Raw genomic sequence first — 23289 nt, 5'->3', positions numbered from 1 at the left:
ACGCTAATGCTAACTCAGATCTGGAGACAGTTACCACGCTAATGCTAACTCAGATCTGGAGACAGTTACCACGCTAATGCTAATGCTAACTCAGATCTGGAGACAGTTACCACGCTAATGCTAACTCAGATCTGGAGACAGTTACCACGCTAATGCTAACTCAGATCTGGAGACAGTTACCACGCTAATGCTAACTCAGATCTGGAGACAGTTACCACGCTAATGCTAACTCAGATCTGGAGACAGTTACCACGCTAATGCTAATGCTAACTCAGATCTGGAGACAGTTACCACGCTAATGCTAACTCAGATCTGGAGACAGTTACCACGCTAATGCTAACTCAGATCTGGAGACAGTTACCACGCTAATGCTAACTCAGATCTGGAGACAGTTACCACGCTAATGCTAACTCAGATCTGGAGACAGTTACCACGCTAATGCTAATGCTAACTCAGATCTGGAGACAGTTACCACGCTAATGCTAACTCAGATCTGGAGACAGTTACCACGCTAATGCTAACTCAGATCTGGAGACAGTTACCACGCTAATGCTAACTCAGATCTGGAGACAGTTACCACGCTAATGCTAACTCAGATCTGGAGACAGTTACCACGCTAATGCTAACTCAGATCTGGAGACAGTTACCACGCTAATGCTAACTCAGATCTGGAGACAGTTACCATGCTAATGCTAATGCTAACTCAGATCTGGAGACAGTTACCACGCTAATGCTAACTCAGATCTGGAGACAGTTACCACGCTAATGCTAATGCTAACTCAGATCTGGAGACTGTTACCACGCTAATGCTAACTCAGATCTGGAGACAGTTACCACGCTAATGCTAATGCTAACTCAGATCTGGAGACAGTTACCACGCTAATGCTAACTCAGATCTGGAGACAGTTACCACGCTAATGCTAATGCTAACTCAGATCTGGAGACAGTTACCACACTAATGCTAATGCTAACTCAGATCTGGAGACAGTTACCACGCTAGCAACGCTAATGCTAACTCAGATCTGGAGACAGATACCACGCTAATGCTAATGCTAACTCAGATCTGGAGACAGTAGGACTCTAATGCTAATGCTAACTCAGATCTGGAGACAGTTACCATGCTAATGCTAATGCTAACTCAGATCTGGAGACAGTTACCACGCTAATGCTAATGCTAACTCAGATCTGGAGACAGTTACCACGCTAGCACACTAATGCTAACAAACTCATCACGCTAACAAACGCTAATGCTAACAAACGCCCCGTTTCCATTGTGCTAACATATGCTAACAAATGCTATGAAAAACACTAATAGATGATAAGATGGCTTCTCTTCGCTTTTCTGCTCCTCTCCCTTCTTATCTGCCTATCTTTTGCGATGAGAAGTCAGGGGGTAAGGGAGCCCTCTTGCCCCGATGGGACATTTTTTGCTGGATACACAATGGATTCCTGGAAACATTGGAAGCCGTTGTGTTTGGTGATGCTGTCTGTCGAGGACGTTGAAGACGCCTTCATAATTGTATTTATGATAGCAGGATTCCTTCTAATTGGAGTGGGGGGATTCCTAGTCTATCGACAAACGCGTAAGTCGTCGACAGCTGTTTTGGCTCTTTCAGAGCTGCCCGACGTGGCTGAGGGGATAAGCTCGGCGACCAACACTCAGACTTTAACGTTGAGAGAGCAAAACCGCAAGCTGGATGCGATTCTTGAACAGAATCGCAGGCTGGCGGCGGTCTTTGAGCTCATTGGCAAGATGGATAAGACCTCGGAGAAGTTGGAAGCTCGGCTTGGCGGGAATTGATCACAAATTCGTCTGTTTGGAGTCGCCATTGATGAACCAGAGACTAAAGGCAGACGGAAAATTACTGAGTCTGCCTGCTCTTTAATACAATTGTTGATTCTATAATTTGGCCTTGACAGGGCGCTTTGGCCGATCGCTCCAGTCACAATCTCCCTGGTGGAATGTAAACAAGGGTCTCTGCCCCCACTAGCCCTGTCCTCAGGAACATCTGTGGACCTGTTTTCAGAACTGTACCGAGCCGTCTGAGGACATTGGCTGAGGAGCAGCTCTGAGCAAAGTTCACGGACTTACCGCTCACACACACACACAATGATAAATACACCTTCCTTTATAGTCAACGCCTTCCTCGGCCCCCCCTCTTATCAGCCCCCCCCAACACAGTCAACAGGTTTGAGAGCTGCGCCAATGGCCGCGGTGCTCACTTGGGTTACTGTGCCATCGTGCTAACATATGCTAACAAATGCTATGAAAAACACTAATGCTAACAGATGACAATGCTAACACTCATCACGCTAACAAACACCCGGTTTTCCATTATACCAACATACGCTAACAAATGCTATGAAAAACACAGATGACAATGCTAACAAACGCTAATGCTAACACCCCATCCGTACCTAGCTGCCTGCAGACGATGTCCTGCGTTTCTGTGTCGTCCTTCCGACTCAGGATGGACCCGACCGAGCCCTGGAGACAACACAGGCCGTTAGAACCGGTCCAGAAGCAGAACCAGAACCCGGTCCCGGTCTGCTGAACCCACCTTGACGGTCTTGGGGATCTGGTCCACGTACTGCGGCTTGACGATGGCCCGCAGGTCGTCCTCCAGGATCTTGGTGAAGTAGTTCTGCAGCTCAGAACCTCTGAAGTAGGTGAGGATCTCCTGCCAGTCCGGAGGGTTCTGGAGTCAGAGAAGAACATCGTCAGAAAGAAGTCCCGGGTCCGAGGACACGGACCGGGCCGGTCCTGCTGCTTCTCTGCCAAGTAGTGGCATTACCATATTGCAATCGTCCAGAATGGCCCAAAGGGCAACGTTGCTAGCATTTTGCTGACAAGCTAAAGTCGTAAAAGTCCCACTGCGCACCAGCGGGTGTACAGCATGACCCCGCTCTGATGTGGAAAAAAAATCCCCCCCCCCAAAAAAAACATACCCGAGAAAACCTGAATAATGAAGGCGATATATTAGTATCCAGAAAAGGTTTCCCTTTTCTTATTATTATTATTATTCCGAACGCTTTTTTCGTCCGTTAATGTGGCCCAAACCACAACGTGCACCCAAGCATGCCATACATCGTTAGATGCGTCTCCATCCTGCTTGATGGGCATTACTTTTCTGTCAAAAGTGTTACCGTGGCAACAACGCTAGATGCCAAAAAGCAAAAAAAAAAAAAAAAAAAAAGGGCGAAAATTCGGACGCTTATTGCTCGGCCGAACTTTATCGTAGAGACATCGTTCACATTTACAAAAACCAGGCTCGATTATTACAGATCTTGCGATATTTAACTTTCAATTTTAGAAAAATTCAATTTTATTCTGGACGCTTGTTGCTAGGCAACGGTTTATCGTACAGACATCATTACAACATTGACAAACCCGGGACGCGTTGTACTACAACATATTGTAGTCTCATCATGCTAGCTATTACGCTTTTTGAGATATTTAACAATTATAATTTTCAAGCTACCGGAAATTTGGACGCTTGTAGCTCGGCAACACGATATCGCAGAGACATCGATCCAACGTTAAAAGACTCGGGACGATGTGGACTACAACATACTGAGGCTGTTGTTTCCAACTTTTGAGATCTTGAAGCCAAATTGTCCCATTCTATCTTATGGGGCTTGTTACCATGGCAACAAAACATACATTTTTATGGGGGAGGACATGAATAAATGATCTGTAAATGTGGCCCAAACTGCAACGTGTATCCAGGCCTTGGTTTGGTTTATCGGCCATTATTAATAACCCCAAACATGGACCACCAAGAACCCCCTCCGACACAACCAGTACTAGGGCTGAACGATTAATTGCATTTGCGATAATATCGCGATGTGATGAAACAAGATTTTTTAACCGCAAAGGCTGCGATTTGACCAGTCACGTGATCTGGTCACGTTGCCGGTAGGGAAAAAAAGTCAACAGTGCCGCGTGTCCGCGTGTAACCTAAATCTACCATGGCCTCAGTGATAGGGCTCGGCCAGGCGGGGCTTTATAAATATATGGGCTTTATAAATGTATTAAATATAAGAACGCGGAGTCAGCGTGGAGCTGTGCGCGGCACCGAACACGAGCCGGGCGCACAGTGAGTCGCGCTGTGAAGGCTAATTTATGGTTCTGCGTTAAATTGACGCAGAACCTACGCCGTAGGTTACGCGGCGACGCACGCCGTAAGGTGCGCGTACAGCGTACCCTACGGTGTAGGCTCTGCGTTGGTGTAACGCAGAGCCATAAATCAGGCTTAAACCACACCTGCAGCCCGACAGCTCATCAGGAGGTTAAACAGCGGAGCTGCCAGTGGTTCATTGCTGGTTTGTTTTGTTAACTCTGAGCTTTGTTGGTTTTGTTTGTTAGTTTGCTGGTCTTTTTTTTTTTTCTCTGTGATTTTTGAGTTATTTGTTGTTGTTTGAGTTATAAGTTCTGAGTTTCCTGTGAGGAAGGTTTTTTGTTCCCTGTGGGAGTTTTTCTGTGTTTTTCTATTAAACTCGCCTCGTTTTGGCTAAAGTTTAACCCGGTTTGGTGTCGTGTGATTGGGTTCAGAGAGAACGACCCGTAACACTGGTGTGTACAGACGTGTGTAGACGTGTTAGAGGTAAAGCCACAGATTAGTTTTCTTTATTGTCGTAATCTGTGCTTTAAATAAATCTGACATTGTTAATTATAAAACAGACTGATTTATTGCTTGTGTAGTTGAAAAATAGAGAACGGGACCTTGAAAAAATAATCGCATATTAAATCGCAATTGCAATATTGAGGAAAAAAAAAACCCGCAATTAGATTATTTTCAAAAATCGTTCAGCCCTAACCAGTACCACCTTAAACACAACCACTACAGCCCCAAACCAAAGCAGCAGAGGGGATGAATGGGCAGTAGGACATGCCCATATCAAAATTTCCTGAAATGTTCTAGTTTGATTTGTTCATGAAAGATGATCTGAAATTCTCGCTGGACTTCCAGGGATTTTGGAGGTGAATTTGTTCAAATTAAATCAACAGTATCTCCACAAAGGACAATCAGGGCGTCTAAGGTTTGACCGCGGCCGCTGCGCTGGGCGGTTCTTATCTCCCAGCGCAGCGGCAGAACCGCCCGGAACCGCCCGGAACATCAGCAGCACTCACGTCGTACTTCCCCAGGTTGGGTTTCTGTTTGCCCGCCAGGATCTTCAGCGCCGTGGACTTGCCGATACCGTTGGTCCCGACCAGCCCCAGAACCTCGCCGGGCCTCGGGATGGGCAGCCTGATGCACACACACACACACACACACACACACACACACAGATATTATAATATTTGAGAGGGGAAGACTTGTTTTTATTGTGCACTTCGAGAAACAAGTCAAAATGTTGAGATTAATGTTGAAATACAATTTCAAGAATAAAAGGGCCAATCCCAATCCCCCCCGACTTTCTACCACTAGCCCTAAAAATGAAGCCACAAATTTTAGAGCCCTTGTAATGTTCCCTAGGGATTGGGACACCACTTGCTACGTCACTGCGTGGTTTACGTTGGGGTACGTAAGCGACTGCGTAGTTACGTTTGCACATACGTCACACCATATCAGGAAGCCCAGAGATAAAATTCCTAAAGTTATTCCTCAACATGTGATCGTGGAAAAATCGGATGCATCCTCAGTTTTAAAGAGGATACATTTTGAAATAGAGATAAAATATTAAAAAATTATAATTTTTCAGTTCTTGAATTAGGTTTTTGTACGGAAGAGTATCAGGGCCATGCAGGGAAAAAATATTTCAGAGGGGAAGATTTTTTTTTTATTGTGCACTTAGAGAAAAAAGTGTGTCAAGATTAATGTTGAAATACAATTTTGAGAAAAAAGTCGAAATATCGAGATTAATGTTGAAATACAATTTCAAGAATAAAGTAGAAATTTCGCCTTTTTTCCTCAGCATTTCAACTTTATTCACGAAATTGTACTTCAACATTATTCTCGACATTTCGACTTTTTTCTCGATATTTCGACTTTTTTCTCGAAGTGCATAATGAAAAAAAATCTTCCTCTAAAATATTATTTTTATTTTTCTCCTGCCTGGCCCTAATATTCTTCCGTATTTGTGAAATCGCTGCACACAGAAACTTGCATAGTAATTTTTCAAGCGTAAAAATAACCGTTAAGATCCCCAACCTGGGCTCAGTTTATCCAAATAATGCCTGTTAAGAAATTTGATCCAACATTTTCGGGGATGGGAATACCCGTTAAATCGATGCAGAACCTACGGCGTAGGGTACAGCGTAGGGTACGGCGTAGGGTACGGCGTAGGGTACGGCGTAGGGTACGGCGTAGGGTACGGCGTAGGGTACGGCGTAGGGTACGGCGTAGGGTACGGCGTAGGGGTACGGCGTAGGGTACGGCGTAGGGTACGGCGTAGGGTACGGCGTAGGGTACGGCGTAGGGTACGGCGTAGGGTACGGCGTAGGGGTACGGCGTAGGGGTACGGCGTAGGGGTACGGCGTAGGGGTACGGCGTAGGGGTACGGCGTAGGGTACGGCGTAGGGTACGGCGTAGGGTACGGCGTAGGGTACGGCGTAGGGGTACGGCGTAGGGGTACGGCGTAGGGGTACGGCGTAGGGTACGGCGTAGGGTACGGCGTAGGGTACGGCGTAGGGGTACGGCGTAGGGTACGGCGTAGGGTACGGCGTAGGGTACGGCGTAGGGGTACGGCGTAGGGTACGGCGTAGGGTACGGCGTACGGCGCGCGTCGCCGTGTAACCTACGCCGTAGGCTCTGCGTTGGTGTAACGCGGAACCATAAATCAGCCTTTATTCTGGCGAGATCTTCGCAAACAACGGGCAAGCGAGAGATTATGTACATTCACTGAGTGAATATTATGAAAGTAAAATATATATTTCTCGCTAGAAATGTAATCAAAACACATTTTAAAGCAGAAACTAACTCAAAATATTGATTTTATTCACTAAAAATTAGAAATGTTTTTTTGTTTGATTCAGTCTGAAAATGATGACGTAAAGCATTCTGGGAAATTTTCTCTAGCCCTCGGTCGGTGAGTCAGTATCTGAAAACCCTTGCTGTGAAGGGCTAGATTGATACACACTAACCCTCGTTATGTCCACTAACACTAGATGAAAAGAGGAATTGGGACACCACTATCCTCACGGGAACACACAAAATTTAGGGGTAGGACTGAAAAGTAGGGGTAGTGGGGGACAAAGTCAAAATTTCCCTTTTTTTCCTCAACATTTCAATTGATAACAGAGTTTCTGGGAAGAACGCGACTGCGTCCCTTTAGAATCTAATTAAACCAATTAAAAGATCCTCAGGTCACATATCAAATGTTGGAGAGTTTTTCCACTGGATTCTGTTTGACCGGCGCCCCTTACTTCCGGAAGTAAATAAAATAAAAAAATAAAACATTTTGAAACCAAATAAATACTTAAACAACATTTAATTACTATTGACAAGTCGCCCACAGACTGAAATAACACCCCCACCAGCGTACCTGTGCAGCTTGAAGGAGTTGGCGCAGTATCTGTGCGTGGTCTCCTTCTCCAGGTTGCTGGGCAGGTTGACGATGGACAGCGCTCCAAACGGACATTTCTGCAACGACAAGCCCGGGCGTCAGCGCCGGGCGTCGCCGTGACGACAGGTCGCCGTGGCGACGCCCTCTGGGGAACGGGGTTACCTTGATGCAGATGCCGCAGCCTATACACAGGGACTCGGAGATCCACACAATCTTGCTCTGCGGCGTCACCTCGATGCACAACTTCCCTGCAGACACAAGCCTGGTCAGTGTTTCAGCGGACACGTATACAAGATGAAAAAAGTATCTTGAATTGTCGGTTTTATTTCAGGCTGAGGCAATGAGCAATATTTCACCCCCTAGAGCAGTGTTTCTCAATCCTGGTCCTCGTGGGCCCCTGTCCTGCATGTTTTAGATGCTACCCTGCTTCAGCACACCGTGATACAAGTCCCTGTGTCATCAACAGAGTTGTACAGACCTTGGTGACAAGCTAATGATGACCATTCATTAGAATCAGGTGTGTTGGTGAAGGGAAACATCTAAAACATGCAGGACGGGGGCCCACGAGGACCAGGATTGAGAAACACTGCCCTAGAGACTCTTAAGCCTGAGTTATGGTTGCGCGTAGGGTTGCAAAATTCTGGGAATTTTCAAAGTTGGAAACTTTCCATGGGAATTAACAGGAATATATGGGAATTAACGGGAATATATGGGAATTAACGGGAATTAACGGGAATAAATAAGAAATTTACAGAATTGAAGGTTGGCCCTTAACAGGGAACTTAAATATAGTTGGGGGAAATATATTGTAGCATAGTCTTGGCTAAAACAACCAGATTTAATGCAAGTACACTCCTCAATCACATGCACACAGCACATTGCTTACTGCAGGGCTATTGAGGCCACGCCCCCTACATGCACTGTGCATTCCTCAATCACATGCACAGGTTATTTCTTGAAGCCTGGAGGCACAAGACTATTGAAGCCACACATTTGAGCGCACAGACTATATAAAGTCAAGTAAGTTTTGATAATATTATGGGGTAAATATATTTGATCTATAATGGTATTAATGTTTAACTTGCATTACTTTTTGATTGGGTGGGGGAGTGGGGTGAGTTAGTATTTACTCAACATTCATGTTTTTGTTCATTAAAATAATTGTTCATACAAGAATAAAAACTAAAGTTCTACTCAAATAAATCTGTTGAAATGTCATGTTTTTGTATTATCTTGCATGGATATCTTCTTATGACAAAATAAATATTTACATTTATGTTTGGATATGATACAGTTTGTTTAAGTTACCCCCAAATTCCAGTTAATTCCCATAAATTCCCATAAATTCCCATAAATTCCCAATAATTCCCATAAATTCCCATAATTCCCATGGAAAGTTTCCAATTTGGAATATTTCCAAAATTGCCCAGCTTAACTTCCCATGGAAAGTTTCCGGAAAGTTTCCGGAAATTTACCGGAAATTTTCCACCCCCTTGCAACCCTAGTTGCGCGTCAAAACGACGCCGTGCCTATGGCGTGTGGTACGTGTCGACGCAGACCACACGCCGTCACTGACGCCGTCACTGACGCCGTCACTGACGCCGTCACTGACGCCGTCACTGACGCCATCACTGACCTGCACCTCCCAAAAATTGTAACTACGCGTTGAGGCAACGCAGACGAGAGGGCTGTGATTGGTTCACTTGGTAGCAACGCATTTCCGGTTTGAAGCAGTAGTGAACTTTCAGCGCTCTTTTCTTCGTGTATGTGTGATTTTTTTGTTTTGTTTTTTTGCACAATAGTTTTCCTTATCTCTTTGATTCACTGTGACCGGAAAAAGTGGGATAAACCATTCAGGAAAAGATTGCGAATTAGCGGTCACGGGGGGTACTGCACCGCGGAGAAATGGAGTGACGGAGAAGTCTCAAGGTTCAAGACGGCATCACGTAGGGCTGGGCGATTTTGGACAAAAATAAAATCCCGATTTTTTTCTCTGAAAACACGATTTTCGATTTCAATTTTTTTGGTAAAACTACAAAAGACAATGGAATAAATTGTTTCAAATATTTTATCTTTATTTTTAAAGAAAAATAGCAAACAAATTTCCCCATTAGGAATGAAGTGCAATTGAAAGATACTGTAAATCCTCCTTGAGTTTAGTAAAGTGACAACATTTACAATTTTCTTGACCAAACAAAGATGACTAGACGAGCTCTGTCTGTAATGCAGCCAGCTGCAAAAAAGGACAATCCATTTTCCGATTTTCCTTTTTTTAAACATCGATTGTGATTAATAAATCCGATTTAGATTTAAAATCGATTAATCGCACAGCCCTAGCATCACGGCGACACTGCGACGGCGTCACAACGACGATGTCGATTTGACGCAGAACCATAACTCAGGCTTTAGAGACGATTTAGATTCAGCTTACAGAGAGTAAATGTGGTTTAGTAACTTCAGCTTCCTGTGGTAATAATTATGTACAACATGTGCAGCAACACAGACAACAGCAGAATCTTAAAATAAAACGTATTTATGAATTATTAAGCTTTGTGAAAGCTTTAGCGGTAGTAGGGCTGGGCGATATGGACCAAAAGTCATATCTCGATATTTTCTAGCTAAATGATATCAAAATGTATAAAACAAATGAAATAAAAATAAACTGCCTGCATATATAGAATAAAAATGCTTCTTGAATAAAATAAAACAAATATCCCTTTCCTGCATAACAATTAAATTAAAATTCACTGTGCAATTAATACAATGTAGACAGTAACAGGCAGACTTTTCCACTGAGGTTGACAGTTGTGCAAATAAAACATTTGTGCAAATCTCAAATAAAACATTCAAGTCAATTTGTCACAAAATAAGCTATATCAAAATCATTAAAAAAAAAAATGTAAAAAAAAAAAAAAAAAAAATATATATATATATATATTTTTTTTTTAAATCGATATAAACAATATTGTCTCGTACCATATCGTGTTTGAAAATATATCGATATATATTAAAATCTCGATATATCGCCCAGCCCTAAGCGGTAGCATCCGCCGCGTGTGAGGAAACTTGTGAGTGAAGAAAAACTCTTCACACTAGAACTCTGAATGACTCGTGAAGCGACTGACACGACTGTCGTCCTGCGTGAGGGTTTGGATGTGACTGTAAATAGTCTGGTAATAGTCTGCTAACGACGCGTTTAAACCCGATGTCTGCTACAACAGAAAGCGGCTGATGAGCAAAGCATGTGATCCATTACCTTACGATGTAGTTTTTTATTTTTCTTGCTGTCGTTTCTAGGTCTCCGTTACGTTCAGCTGAGTTAGCGGCGTTGCTCCTTTTCTGTCTCTGCCTTAGCGGCCGCAAATTTGGCAACTCAATAAACTCCTTTGTGTGAGAAACTTTCAAACATCTTATTAGCTTTGTTGTGTTGAAATTATTTTGTAATGTTACTTCTCGGGGTTTCTCCTTTGGCCACACTTTGCAAACTGCAAACTTGTTGTTCTATTCGGACATTGTAAAACTCCCACACCGGCGACATCATTTTCAGTGTTGATGTTTTGTAGAGACGGTGGGAATTAGGGATGGGCGGTATGGACTAAAAAATGTATCACGATAATTTCTGGCATTTATCCCGAGAACGATAAAAATGACGATAAAAAAAATACCAATTCAACTCCACCTTTGTAACTATAAATCTATCTCACTCTCAGATCTGCCATGTTTGTTACACAAAAACGTCATCAACGGGAATTTATCCTTCTTTCTTTCTTTCTTTCTTTCTTTCTTTCTTTCTTTCTTTCTTTCTTTCTTTCTTTCTTTCTTTTCTGGCTCATTTCTTTCTTTCTTTTCTGGCTCATTTCTTTCTTTCTTTCTTTTTTTCTTTCTTTTCTGGCTCATTTCTTTCTTTCTTTCTTTTCTGGCTCATTTCTTTCTTTCTTTCTTTTTTCTGGCTCATTTCTTTCTTTCTTTCTTTCTTTTCTGGCTCATTTCTTTCTTTCTTTTTTCTTTCTTTTCTGGCTCATTTCTTTCTTTCTTTTTTCTTTCTTTTCTGGCTCATTTCTTTCTTTCTTTCTTTCTTTCTTTCTTTTCTGGCTTATTTCTTTCTTTTCTGTCTCATTTCTTTCTTTCTTTCTTTCTTTCTTTTCTGGCTTATTTCTTTCTTTTCTGGCTCATTTCTTTCTTTCTTTTTTCTTTCTTTTCTGGCTCATTTCTTTCTTTCTTTCTTTCTTTCTTTCTTTCTTTTCTGGCTCATTTCTTTCTTTTCTGTCTCATTTCTTTCTTTCTTTCTTTCTTTCTTTCTTTCTTTTCTGGCTTATTTCTTTCTTTTCTGGCTCATTTCTTTCTTTCTTTCTTTCTTGCTCATTTCTTTCTTTCTTTTCTGGCTCATTTCTTTCTTTTCTGTCTCATTTCTTTCTTTCTTTCTTTCTTTCTTTTCTGGCTCATTTCTTTCTTTTCTGGCTCATTTCTTTCTTTCTTGCTCATTTCTTTCTTTCTTTCTGGCTCATTTCTTTCTTTCTTTCTGGCTCATTTCTTTCTTTCTTGCTCATTTCTTTCTTTCTTTCTGGCTCATTTCCTTCCTTCCTTCCATCCTTCTGCGTCATCAACGGGAATTTATCATTTTTACCGCGAGATGACAAATTCTTATCGTGGGGAATTTTTTTGACGGTATATCGTGAACGGTAAAATATCACCCATTCCTAGTGGGAATGGGCGATATTTTACCGTTCACGATAAACCGTCAAAAAAATTCCCCACGGTAAGAATTTGTATCTCACGGTAAAAACGATAAATTCCCAATTGATGACGTTTTTGTGTAAAGCTGATTTATGGTTCTGCGTTAACATCATCTATTATACGCAGAGTCTGCAAAAAAAACAGTGAGTGCAAAGGATGGCTTTATATTTTTGTTCTTCATCATGTTGTCTTTTGCACTATTTTCCAACAGGAGGAAATTGGTTGTTACATTTTGATATAATGTTTGACTATTACGAAAAAAAATTGCAATAGTATCTAATTTGTGGCATGTTCCAACCACAGGTTAATTTGCACATTTTATTTATATTAGAAGAGGTCACTGATAGGATTTTATTTTCAGTGAACTTTTCTTTATTTATCAGGTTGTATTTTTTTCTACTTTGTGATTTTATAAGCTGAGAAAACTTGAAGGACAATGGTACTTTTGCTGTTTAAGCCATACAGTTTGAATAAATGTTGAATCTGTTCTTACATTTCAAACTTGTTTCATTTGAGTCATTATAGTTTTGCAGTACAGGTGTACTAATTTAATTGGTTTTTATTGATTCAATTTAATTGGTGTAGTTTAGTAGCATTTAGTATTCTTTTAGAGCAGTGATTTGGGGGCTCCAAAGACTGAATGTGGTGATAGATTTATACAGGACTGTCTCGGAAAATTAGAATATTGTGATTTTCTGTAATGCAATTACAAAAACAAAAATGTCATACATTCTGGATTCATTACAAATCAACTGAAATATTGCAAGCCTTTTATTATTTTAATATTGCTGATCATGGCTTACAGTTTAAGAAAACTCAAATATCCTATCTCAAAAAATTAGAATATTCTGGGAATCTTAATCTTAAACTGTAAGCCATGATCAGCAATATTAAAATAATAAAAGGCTTGCAATATTTCAGTTGATTTGTAATGAATCCAGAATGTATGACATTATTTTTTTTTTTTTTTTTAAATTGCATTACAGAAAATACAGAACTTTATCACAATATTATAATTTTATGAGACAGTCCTGTATTTAAAAAGGTGGAGTTGAATTGGTATTTTTTTTTTTTTAATCGTCATTTTTATCGTTATCAGGATAAATGCCAGAAATTATCGTGATAAATGTTTTAGTCCGTGACGCCCATCCCTAAGAGACGGCCACGCATCCTCGGTCTCAGGTGTTTTAAAGCAGCGCTGGCGGCGTTTGTTGTTGGAAACGTCATCTGATCGGCTGCTCTGAACTATTATTTTCCAATCTCCGATCAAAGCAGTTAGCGATGTGGTGCCGATGGATCGGTGCGTCTCTACCCCCGCCCCCCCCGGCCGGCCCGGCCCCCACACTCACCCATCCGCACCACCGGGCAGCTCTTCTTGCACTCCTGCCGGCATTTCTTGGGTTTGCACTTGTCGTGGTTGACGATGGCGATCCTGGTGTTCTTGTCGGCCATGATGGAGGCGGGACTGACGGACAGCTGCGCCTGCGGAGGAAACAGGAAGTGAGGTCATTCAGGGCGTTTACATGGGAAGTAGTTCCTCTTTAATTCAGAATTAAAATTAAATCCGCTTTAGAATGAGTAAAAATTACCATGTAAACACCTAATTCCCAATGAAAATGGCCATTCTGAATTAAACTTAATTCCGAAGTAAGTGGCTGGATTATTCTGATTTTAAATCCGAATAGAATAATTCCGTGATCATGTTTACACTCATTCAAAAAAATAAAAAGAAAAGAAAAAATAGTAATAAATAAAAGAAAAAAGAGAAAATTTTTTAAAAGAAAATAGAATTAAAAGAAATTAAATAAAAGAAAAAAGTAAAGAAAAAAAAGAAAAATTTAAATAAAATAAAAAAATTATAAAAAAAAGAAAATTAAAATTAATAAAGAAAAAAAATGTATACACTCATTCCCCTTTAAATTAATTCCGGTCTTTCTGCGCTGCTTGTTCCCTCACCCGTGTTTTCCATGCAAACCTCAATTCGGAATTACTATTTCCATGTAAACTCGAAGGAAAATAGTTTAATTCAGAATTATTTAATTAGGAATTGTTAATTCTGAATTAAAAAAACATGTGGCCATTCTGTACGCTGATGATACCGTGATTTTTGTGAAGGGTAAAGACCAACTCTGAGGCTGCTCAGCTTACAAAGGTCATGGTAAACGTTACAAACTGGTTGAATAACTGTTATTTACAACTTAACTCCTCTAAAACTGTTGCTAGGTTTTTTGCTAAAACAAACAAATCATACACAGAAACAAATGTTTTTATTTCTGGACAGAGAATCCAAACTGTAAATGAATACAAATATCTGGGCATTATGTTAGACAGTAATCTCACTTTTAAACATCATGTTAAACAAGTCAGCAACATTCTCAAATTCACACTTGCAAATAAGCCTGTGTTGAAAAAAATCGATTTCCCAATTCTAAATCGATTCTCATATATTCCTAAAAATTGATTCATATGTCTAAAGATCGATTTTTTTTTAATTTTATTTATTTATGTATTTTTTTTTCATCATTACATTACAACTTTTGGTTATTTTTTTGTTTATCCCCAAAAAAGGAATGTTTTGTTGGACACGAGAATAACTGGTTCCATGGTTTTGCCTTTAAATATGTTTAAAGTTATGAAAACATTAAAGTGTTAGGTTATAATTGCATAAATTGTCCATATTTCATTACTTTATACACTGTCTTGGGGTTACATTTGCAAAAAATGTTAAAAACCAAATGCTCAAAAATTAAAAACCAAAATAGACCAAAAATGGAACAAATAAAAATGGAATGTGGGAAAAAATAAAACCGATTTCGTCGTCTCTGTTTCCTCCCTGGATCCGTTTGGTAATTCTGACCCAAGATGTTTCTGTTTCAGTTCTATCAGCATTCTGGGAGCTGATTGGTCCTTACAGCATCATTAGCTGCAATACTTGCTGTTGAATCTCAATATAATACTAAGTATTAATATGTTGCATAACTACAGTCATATAATTAATGCAACAGCTCAAAAAACAGTTTTAATAACACTAACCCAAATCAATATCGGAATCGAATTGAATCAAATCTTGATAATCGATTCTGAATCTTAAGAATCGGAATCGAATCGATTCTTGACATTTGAATCGATCCCCAGACCTAGTTGCAAATTCCAGGCACCTCAGAAATCACATGACTACAGAAGCTGCAACAATGTAATATCTCATATTAATTACCGTTTAGCCACCTGGGCCACTGCAAACTCCACTACTCTAAATCCAGTCATATCCCCATACAAACAAGCTCTCAAAATCCTGGATAAAAAGAATCAAGATCCTTCCATCATTACACAATCCTCAATAAACATACGCTTCTGAGCTGGAACAATCTTGTAATTTTCAAAAACTGCTGCCTCATGTACAAAATCCACCACAGCTTAGCTCTGACGCCGCTCTGTAGCCGTATAAAACCGTATAAAGTTTAGATCAGACGCAACAAGTGTCACCAGAGAGGCTGCTGGAGGTGATTGATCCCATTCAGGAAAACTGTATTTGGTCCATCAGTTTTTACCTACAGGACAGATAATGAGTGGAATACAATCCCTCAAAACATAAGAGAGTCCATCTCATACAGCTCATTTAAAAAAATTGATTTTAGATCAATTGTCGATAGGAAATTACTTGATTAAATTCATCAATTAACAGTTAATCTGTGTTTTATTATTGGGCTGTGTTCCGTGATGCTGATTTAACGTATCGATGCGCTCCGACGACAGAAAGATGCATCACAATAACAAGCCACAACGTACAAGTTCAAAACAGTGACATTTTCTTTTAAAATAGAGGGATTGTTTTTTAAAACAGACATTTTATCTTAAAATAGAGGCTTTGTCTTTTAAAATAAAGGCATGGTGTTTTAAAACACATTTTCTTTGAACTTCTTCACAGTTATAGAATAAACCTACTAATGTTCTTTTACTGTGTGTCACTGCCACTGTTGTCATGTTTGTGTCAATAAAGATTTGACTAAGGAATATAATAGGCCTTGTGTCAGCTAGGGCTGGGCGGTACGGACTAAAACATTTATCACGATAATTTCTAGCATTTATCCTGATAACGATAAAAAAAATACTAATACAAAAACGTTATCAACAGGAATTTATCCTTCTTTCTTGGCTCATGTATTTCTTTCTTTCTTTCATTCAGGCTAATATATTTCCTTCCTTCCTTCTTTTCTCCCTTCCTTCCTTCTTTTCTTCCTTCCTTCCTTCTTTTCTCCCTTCCTTCCTTCTTTTCTTCCTTCTTTTCTCCCTTCCTTCCTTCTTTTCTTCCTTCCTTCCTTCTTTTCTCCCTTCCTTCCTTCTTTTCTTCCTTCTTTTCTCCCTTCCTTCCTTCTTTTCTCCCTTCCTTCCTTCCTTCTATCCTTCCTTCTTTTTTCCCTTCCTTCCTTCCTTCTTTTTTCCCTTCCTTCCTTCTTTTCTCCCTTCCTTCCTTCATTCCTTCCTTTTTTCCTTCCTTCTTTTCTTCCTTCCTTCTTTTCTCCCTTCCTTCCTTCTTTCCTTCCTTCCTTCCTTCTTTTTGTTCCTTCCTTCCTTCTTTTCTCCCTTCCTTCCTTCCTTCTTTTCTCCCTTCCTTCCTTCCTTCTTTTCTCCCTTCCTTCCTTCCTTCTATCCTTCCTTCTTTTTTCCCCTTCCTTCCTTCTTTTTTCCCTTCCTTCCTTCTTTTCTCCCTTCCTTCCTTCATTCCTTCCTTCCTTCCTTCTTTTCTCCCTTCCTTCCTTCCTTCTATCCTTCCTTCTTTTTTCCCTTCCTTCCTTCCTTCCTTCTTTTTTCCCTTCCTTCCTTCCTTCCTTCTTTTTTCCCTTCCTTCCTTCTTTTTTCCCTTCCTTCCTTCTTTTCTCCCTTCCTTCCTTCATTCCTTCTTTTCTCCCTTCCTTCCTTCCTTCCTTCCTTCCTTCCTTCCTTCCTTCCTTCCTTCCTTCCTTCATTCCTTCCTTCCTTCCTTCCTTCCTTCCTTCATTCCTTCCTTCATTCCTTCCTTCATTCCTTCCTTCCTTCCTTCCTTCCATCAGTTTTACACAAAAACGTCACCAACAGGAATTTATCGTTTTTACCGTGAGATACAAATTCTTACCGTGGGGAATTGTTTTGACGGTTTATCGTGAACGGTAAATTCTCGCCCATTCCTAATGTCAGCAAAAATACGTTTTGTTAGACCGTATTGAGGGATTCTCAGATTTAAAAGAAAAACGCTGCTGATCAGTTAATTGTTAATTGATTGATAAGGTCATCCATTAATGAATTCATCGATATTTAGCATCTCTAGTTACGGGATTACCCGGTGAAACCAGGACCTGGATCCATTTGGGTCATCGTTCATGTTTTTTATTTTTTAGAAGATTGGATCACACAAAACTATAAACTTATCAAATATTGATATTGGTCACATCCGTGACAACTGTACAGGTATGACATGTTTTATAAAGCAACACATTTATGTATAATTCGGGGTGCAGACTTGATTGTTGTCATCATTTTCCTCCTTGGCTTTATCAATTTATGTTCAGAAACTTTGAATTCTTGGAGGTCAGACCTTTAAAGAAATGGAATTAGTTCCAAAATGTAAAACTACACATCCATGGATCCCATATTTCAGAAGCAGAATAAGGTTTATTGGCCAAGTTTGAACATGCCAGACAGGGAATTTAACTCCGGTTGTTTCACTCACTGTACAGTAAATAGACAAATATGGCTCTTATTAACATATATACAATTTTAAAAAAGTGAAAGGTGCAGCAGTATGAGGTAGAAATGGTTAATGAAAGGTGCATTGTTGCAGCATATGGTTGAGGTTATTATTATAATTAGGGCGGAAATTTCCTTTTCCGACGAAAGGAAGGCCTTTTTTCCCCCTAAACGTGCCCTAAAAGTCACCAAATTTTGCACTCAATCCAGGCCTGGCGAAAAATTTGATATTTAATGGTTTGCATTAATGGGCGTGGCAAAACGTACATGCACGAAAATCGGTACACACCTGTATCATGTCGCAACTTAAAGAAAAGTCTCTTGGCGCCATGGCCGAAACTGAACAGGAAGTCGGCCATTTTGAATTAATCGTGTCATTTTGGCGCAATTTATGCCATTCCTTCGGCAGTTAATACGGTCTGAACCGTAACGTGCACCCAGATGTGTTATACATCAAAATGTGCGTCTCCATCCTGCGACAATGCGCATTACTTTTCTCAGTCAAAAGCGTTACCGTGGCAACGCTAGACGCCAAAAAGCGCACCCCCCCTTCATCTGATTGGTCCATATTTGATAGTTCCTACTTTCTGCCAAAACTTTTGAATGGTTTGACATAAAGAGTTGTGGGTGTTTCATCCTCTAAATGTCCAGGCCTGAAGAATCTACATGCAAGTCATACAAGCTTCCACTGCAGCCTGAACAAGGATGCGAGGGCCGTTCATCGCTGCTTGCAGCTTTAATTATTACTACTAGTTCTTAGATTAATATTGATTAGTTATTGTTTATTGAATTTGTACCCGGTTCTGTTTGTTGTTTTTATTTTTTACAATATCAAAAAAAATCTCTAACTACTATAGGGTCACTATCTCTGCTAAACCAGCAGGAAATAACATTTGTTACCATTAACATGTCCAGATCCTGCAGGGGGACAGAATGCGAAGGGTCGCAGAATCCGCCGCTACACCGGTCCGTTCGTCTCACCATTGTGTGATTTAAAGCCCCGCAGCTGTTCAGAGGTGCCCGCTTTTTCAATGTGGCACACATTCAGTGTGACTTGCAACACATTTGTTTCAAATTCATGTTGTATATGTACATTTTTTATTGTTTTAATGCTCCCACTGAAGCGCAACGTGGATCAAACCTGGATTCATCCTGAAACACACGCATAAATAGTGAACTATTCATAAGCCGATGTCATCAACCAATATAGCAGATTGTCAAAACGGATGGAATAGTGATATAAGGGATTAACTGTAACGTTGGTGATGGAGGAAATATTAAATTAGATGAAAAGTGAGTGAAGTCTGGCAGCCAAGCCTTGAGCCAGGGGAGCAAACGCAGGGTTTCAGGTATTATATCTTATATTTTTAGGCAGGAAGACTAGACTTATGGGAAAGGGAGCCTATATGAATATGAAGATGTGTGTTCAGGTGTATATTTAAAGGCCAGTGTGAAGTTTCCGTTAGCTCCCGTTAGCTCCACGTTAAGGCCCAGCATCTTGACAGGTGCTCGTCTCTATGGCAATAAAAAACACCAAAACGCCACGAAAATCCAAAGCGGATGCGTTGAAAACTCACCCCCTCTCCGGCTGCGGTTCCCGCTCTCCGCCTCTGAGGAAAATGGGGTTAGATGTGAGGTTTGGAGGCGAAACAATCTGGCTTTTTTCCTCTCTCTTTCCCTCCCGAGCGACGGCAACGTGTTTCTCTCCGGGACGCCGGGCGGCAAGATGGCGGCGGTCACGTGACCCCGCCACGCCGCGACGCCATGACGTCACGCGGCAACGCCGCGACGCAGTGACGTCACGGGATTCCGTCTTTCTTTTTTTTTTTTTAAACAAACTTTATTCCACATTCAAAAGTACAAAATTACGACGGAGTATTAGGGCCAAACTAAGACAAAAAAAAATGGAAATTACGAGAATAAGGTCATAATATAATGATAATAAAGTCGTAAATTTACCAGAATAAAGTCGTAATGTTGCGAGAATAAAGTCGTAATAGAATAAAGTCGTAATATTACGAGAATAAAGTCGTAACATTACGAGAATAAAGTCGTAATATTACGAGAATAAAGTCGTAATTTATGCTAATAAAGTCGTAATATTATGAAAATAAAGTGGTAATTTATGAGAATTCTAACAGGAAGAGCAGTCTTCTCCCTGTATTAAAATTAGGAATATTGAGCAGCATCTTGTGAAGTTATATATATAATATATTTAATATTACGACTTTATTCTCAAAATATTACGACTCTATTCTCGTAATATTATGACTTTATTCTCGTAATTTTACGACTTTATTCTCATCATATTATGACTTTATTCTCGTAATTTTACGACTTTATTCTCGTAATATTATGACTTTATTCTCGTAATTTTACGACTTTATTCTCGTAATATTATGACTTTATTCTCGTAATTTTTTTGTCTTAGTTTGGCCCTAATACTCCGTCGTACAAAATTCCTTTGAGGAAACATTAGTTTGCAACTGAAACATAAGTTCACAACACACAAGCGAATATGTAACTATACATTTTTTCCAAGATAAACTTCTAAATTAAATAAAAAGAAAATAAATAAAATAAATTAAAATAATCACAAAATAAAATAATCACAGGGGTTGACATTTCAACAAAAGTGTATAAGCGTAGCAAGATTGTATCTTAAAGAGCAAGAGACTCTAACATGGTTTCACACAAAATCTTTTATAGACTGATTTTCTTTTGATAGTACCTTAATAGATGTTATATAACTTTTTATTTCGTTTTTAAAACATACTATGGAGGGTTTGCTGTTTTTCCATTTCTTTTTATGTATATGATATTTACCCAAAATGAGAATTATGTTCACTTCTTTGGCACTTCTTTGGCAGACCATCCATATAAATTATGACCTGAAACTTGCTGAACATACAGTTGTTGATCCCAATCTTTAACCACCGATAAACATCTTGCCAGAAAAGCTTTGTGACCGAACAAGAAAAGAATAAGTGTTCAATTGTTTCGCGTTCTGTTTTACAAAATACACAAGGATCTACGTCAAAATTGAACCTTCTCCTTAGGGTTTCAGCAGCAGGATAAATATTGTTTATTATTTTAAACTGAATTTCTTTTGCTTTGGGTGAAATTGGCCATTTAAGGTAGCTGCTGTATGTCTTTGTTAACGTTACTTCATTATCTGTTACCTTCATTTTTGTTGATTTTTTGATATCATTGAATAGCTTTTCTTTAAACACATTTCCAAGTATTTTGTTATTACATTTTCTTTCACCAAATTTCAATTTCACCGACTTTTAAATCAGGCAGTTTGACAATCACATTTGAGTATGTAAGAATATTTTTTATCATGTATTTCAAGGGAAGTGGAATAGCTACAGATTTGATTGGAGATTCCGTCTTTCTTCTTCTTCCTTGGAGTTGTACGGTGTTCTGCCAATTTCTGCTGCTTTGCCAAAAAATGCTACCTAATGATTTTCTACCTTTGCAGAGCTACAATTTTACTGTGTTTTACTCCCTAAACACTTCCGTGTCTCTTGCCAGGCCGTTATTATAAATAAGAATGTTCTTAATGACCTGCCTGGTTAAATAAAGGCCAATGACTGAATTAATATCAAATAAAGCCATATAATTATTGTTTTTTTCCTCTTTATCGTATAATGTTCATAAAGTGTAATGCAATTCATGTCATGGGTCGTGTATTTTGAAGAATCAAATACTCAACATCCCATATTATCAATTTTACATCGTGCAAGAAATGATTGGCGTGGTAATCAAACTTTGAAAATCGACTGTGCGCATGCGCAAAACCACAAAGTAGCATTTCTCGACGGTAGCAAAGATTTGCAGAACACCGGCAGCTTGCATCTGCTGCCATCTTCTGGATCTTTCAAAAACTCACACTATATTCTCCTCATCAGCCCAATATCGTACAAAAAATTTAAATAAACTCCACCTCCCCCTTATCACTCGATCACTTCCAAAATACTTCTGACTGTTATTCCTTTCATGCCCAGTACTGGAGTTGAAGGGGGATGAGGGGGAATGGCACCCCCCCCTGAAATAAAAACGGTCCAAATCATCCCCCCCTGAAATAAAAACAGTCAAAATCACCCCCCCCTGAAATAAAAACAGTCAAAATCATCCCCCCCCTGAAATAAAAACAGTCCAAATCCTCCCCCTGTAAAACTGACCTCCTTTCCATCCCTTATGTCATTTCATCAATGAATGTGGTTTTACTGCTATTTCAACATTTAGAGTCATCACCAGGAAAATAACTTATTTGACAATTTTCTCCTGTTTCAAGTTTCACTTGAAATAAGTAGGAAAATCTGCCAGTGGGACAAGATTTATCTTCTCATTACAAGCAAAAAAATCTTGTTCCACTGGCAGATTTTTCTACTTATTTCAAGTGAAAATCTACTTGAAACGGGTGAAAATTGTTGTTTTTTCCAGTGATGAGTCTTGTTTTAAGTGTAATGAGATTTTTTTTTACTAAAAAGAGACATTTTAACTAGAAATAAGACAAATATTCTTGTTAAGATTGTGAGTTTTTGCAGTGATCCATGTTACTTATCCTGTGAAGGACAGAGTCATATTGATAAGTTCAGAAAAGTGTTTTTTATTGTTGTGTTTTGATGTATTTGATGTAAGCCCAGTGGATATTTAAAGCTTACAGAAGGCTGCATTTAACTGCTGCTATGTCATTCCTGCAGTATTTCTGCAGGTGTTTTGGTCAGTGCTATTATTTGTAATATATTATATTATTTGTAATCAGCACAAATTACCTGTCCCCATTAGGAATGGGTGATATTTTACCGTTCACGATAAACCGTCAAAAAAATTCCCCACGGTAAGAATTTGTCATTTCAACGTTTTTGTGTAAAGACGGAATTATGGTTCTGTGTTAAATCCACGCAGAGCAAAGTACGTGTGCGTTAAAGAAGGAAGGAAGGAAGGAAGGAAGGAAGGGAAGGAAGGAAGGAAGGAAGGAAGAAAAGAAAGAAAGAAAGAAAGAAAGAAAGAAGAAGAAAGAAAGAAAGAAAGAAAGAAAGAAAGAAAGAAAGAAAGAAAGAAAGAAAGAAAAGAAAGAAAGAAAGAAAGAAAGAAAGAAAGAAAGAAAGGAAGAAGGAAGGAAGGAAGGAAGGAAGGAAGGTAGGAAGGAAGGAAGGAAGGAAGGAAGGAAGGAAAGGAAGGAAGGAAGAAGGAAGGAAGGAAGGAAGAAAGAAAGAAAGAAAGAAAGAAAGAAAGAAAGAAAGAAAGAAAGAAAGAAAGAAAGAAAGAAAGAAAGAAAGAAAGAAAGGAGGAAGGAAGGAAGGAAGGAAGGAAGGA

General features: G+C 39.6%; 1 protein-coding gene across 1 annotated transcript in view; it reads right to left on the bottom strand.

Annotated features, from left to right (window-relative positions):
• Window positions 1-19703, bottom strand: part of abce1 (ATP-binding cassette, sub-family E (OABP), member 1) — a 40528-nt gene extending 20825 nt beyond the window's left edge. Inside the window, exons 1-7 of the mRNA XM_061709729.1 lie at window positions 19542-19703; window positions 13593-13725; window positions 7672-7757; window positions 7489-7586; window positions 5135-5252; window positions 2562-2699; window positions 2419-2488 (exon numbers count right to left, since the gene is read on the bottom strand). Coding sequence (XP_061565713.1) covers window positions 2419-2488; window positions 2562-2699; window positions 5135-5252; window positions 7489-7586; window positions 7672-7757; window positions 13593-13695 — 613 coding nt within the window. The 5' untranslated portion in view covers window positions 13696-13725; window positions 19542-19703. The remainder of the gene's footprint in view (window positions 1-2418; window positions 2489-2561; window positions 2700-5134; window positions 5253-7488; window positions 7587-7671; window positions 7758-13592; window positions 13726-19541) is intronic.
• Window positions 19704-23289: the final 3586 nt, after the last annotated feature.

This window comes from Cololabis saira, chromosome 20 (assembly GCF_033807715.1).
Source record: "Cololabis saira isolate AMF1-May2022 chromosome 20, fColSai1.1, whole genome shotgun sequence".
Taxonomy (NCBI): domain Eukaryota; kingdom Metazoa; phylum Chordata; class Actinopteri; order Beloniformes; family Belonidae; genus Cololabis; species Cololabis saira.
Note: the sequence above shows the minus strand (reverse complement) of the source record. Positions and strands in the feature narration are given on the sequence as shown.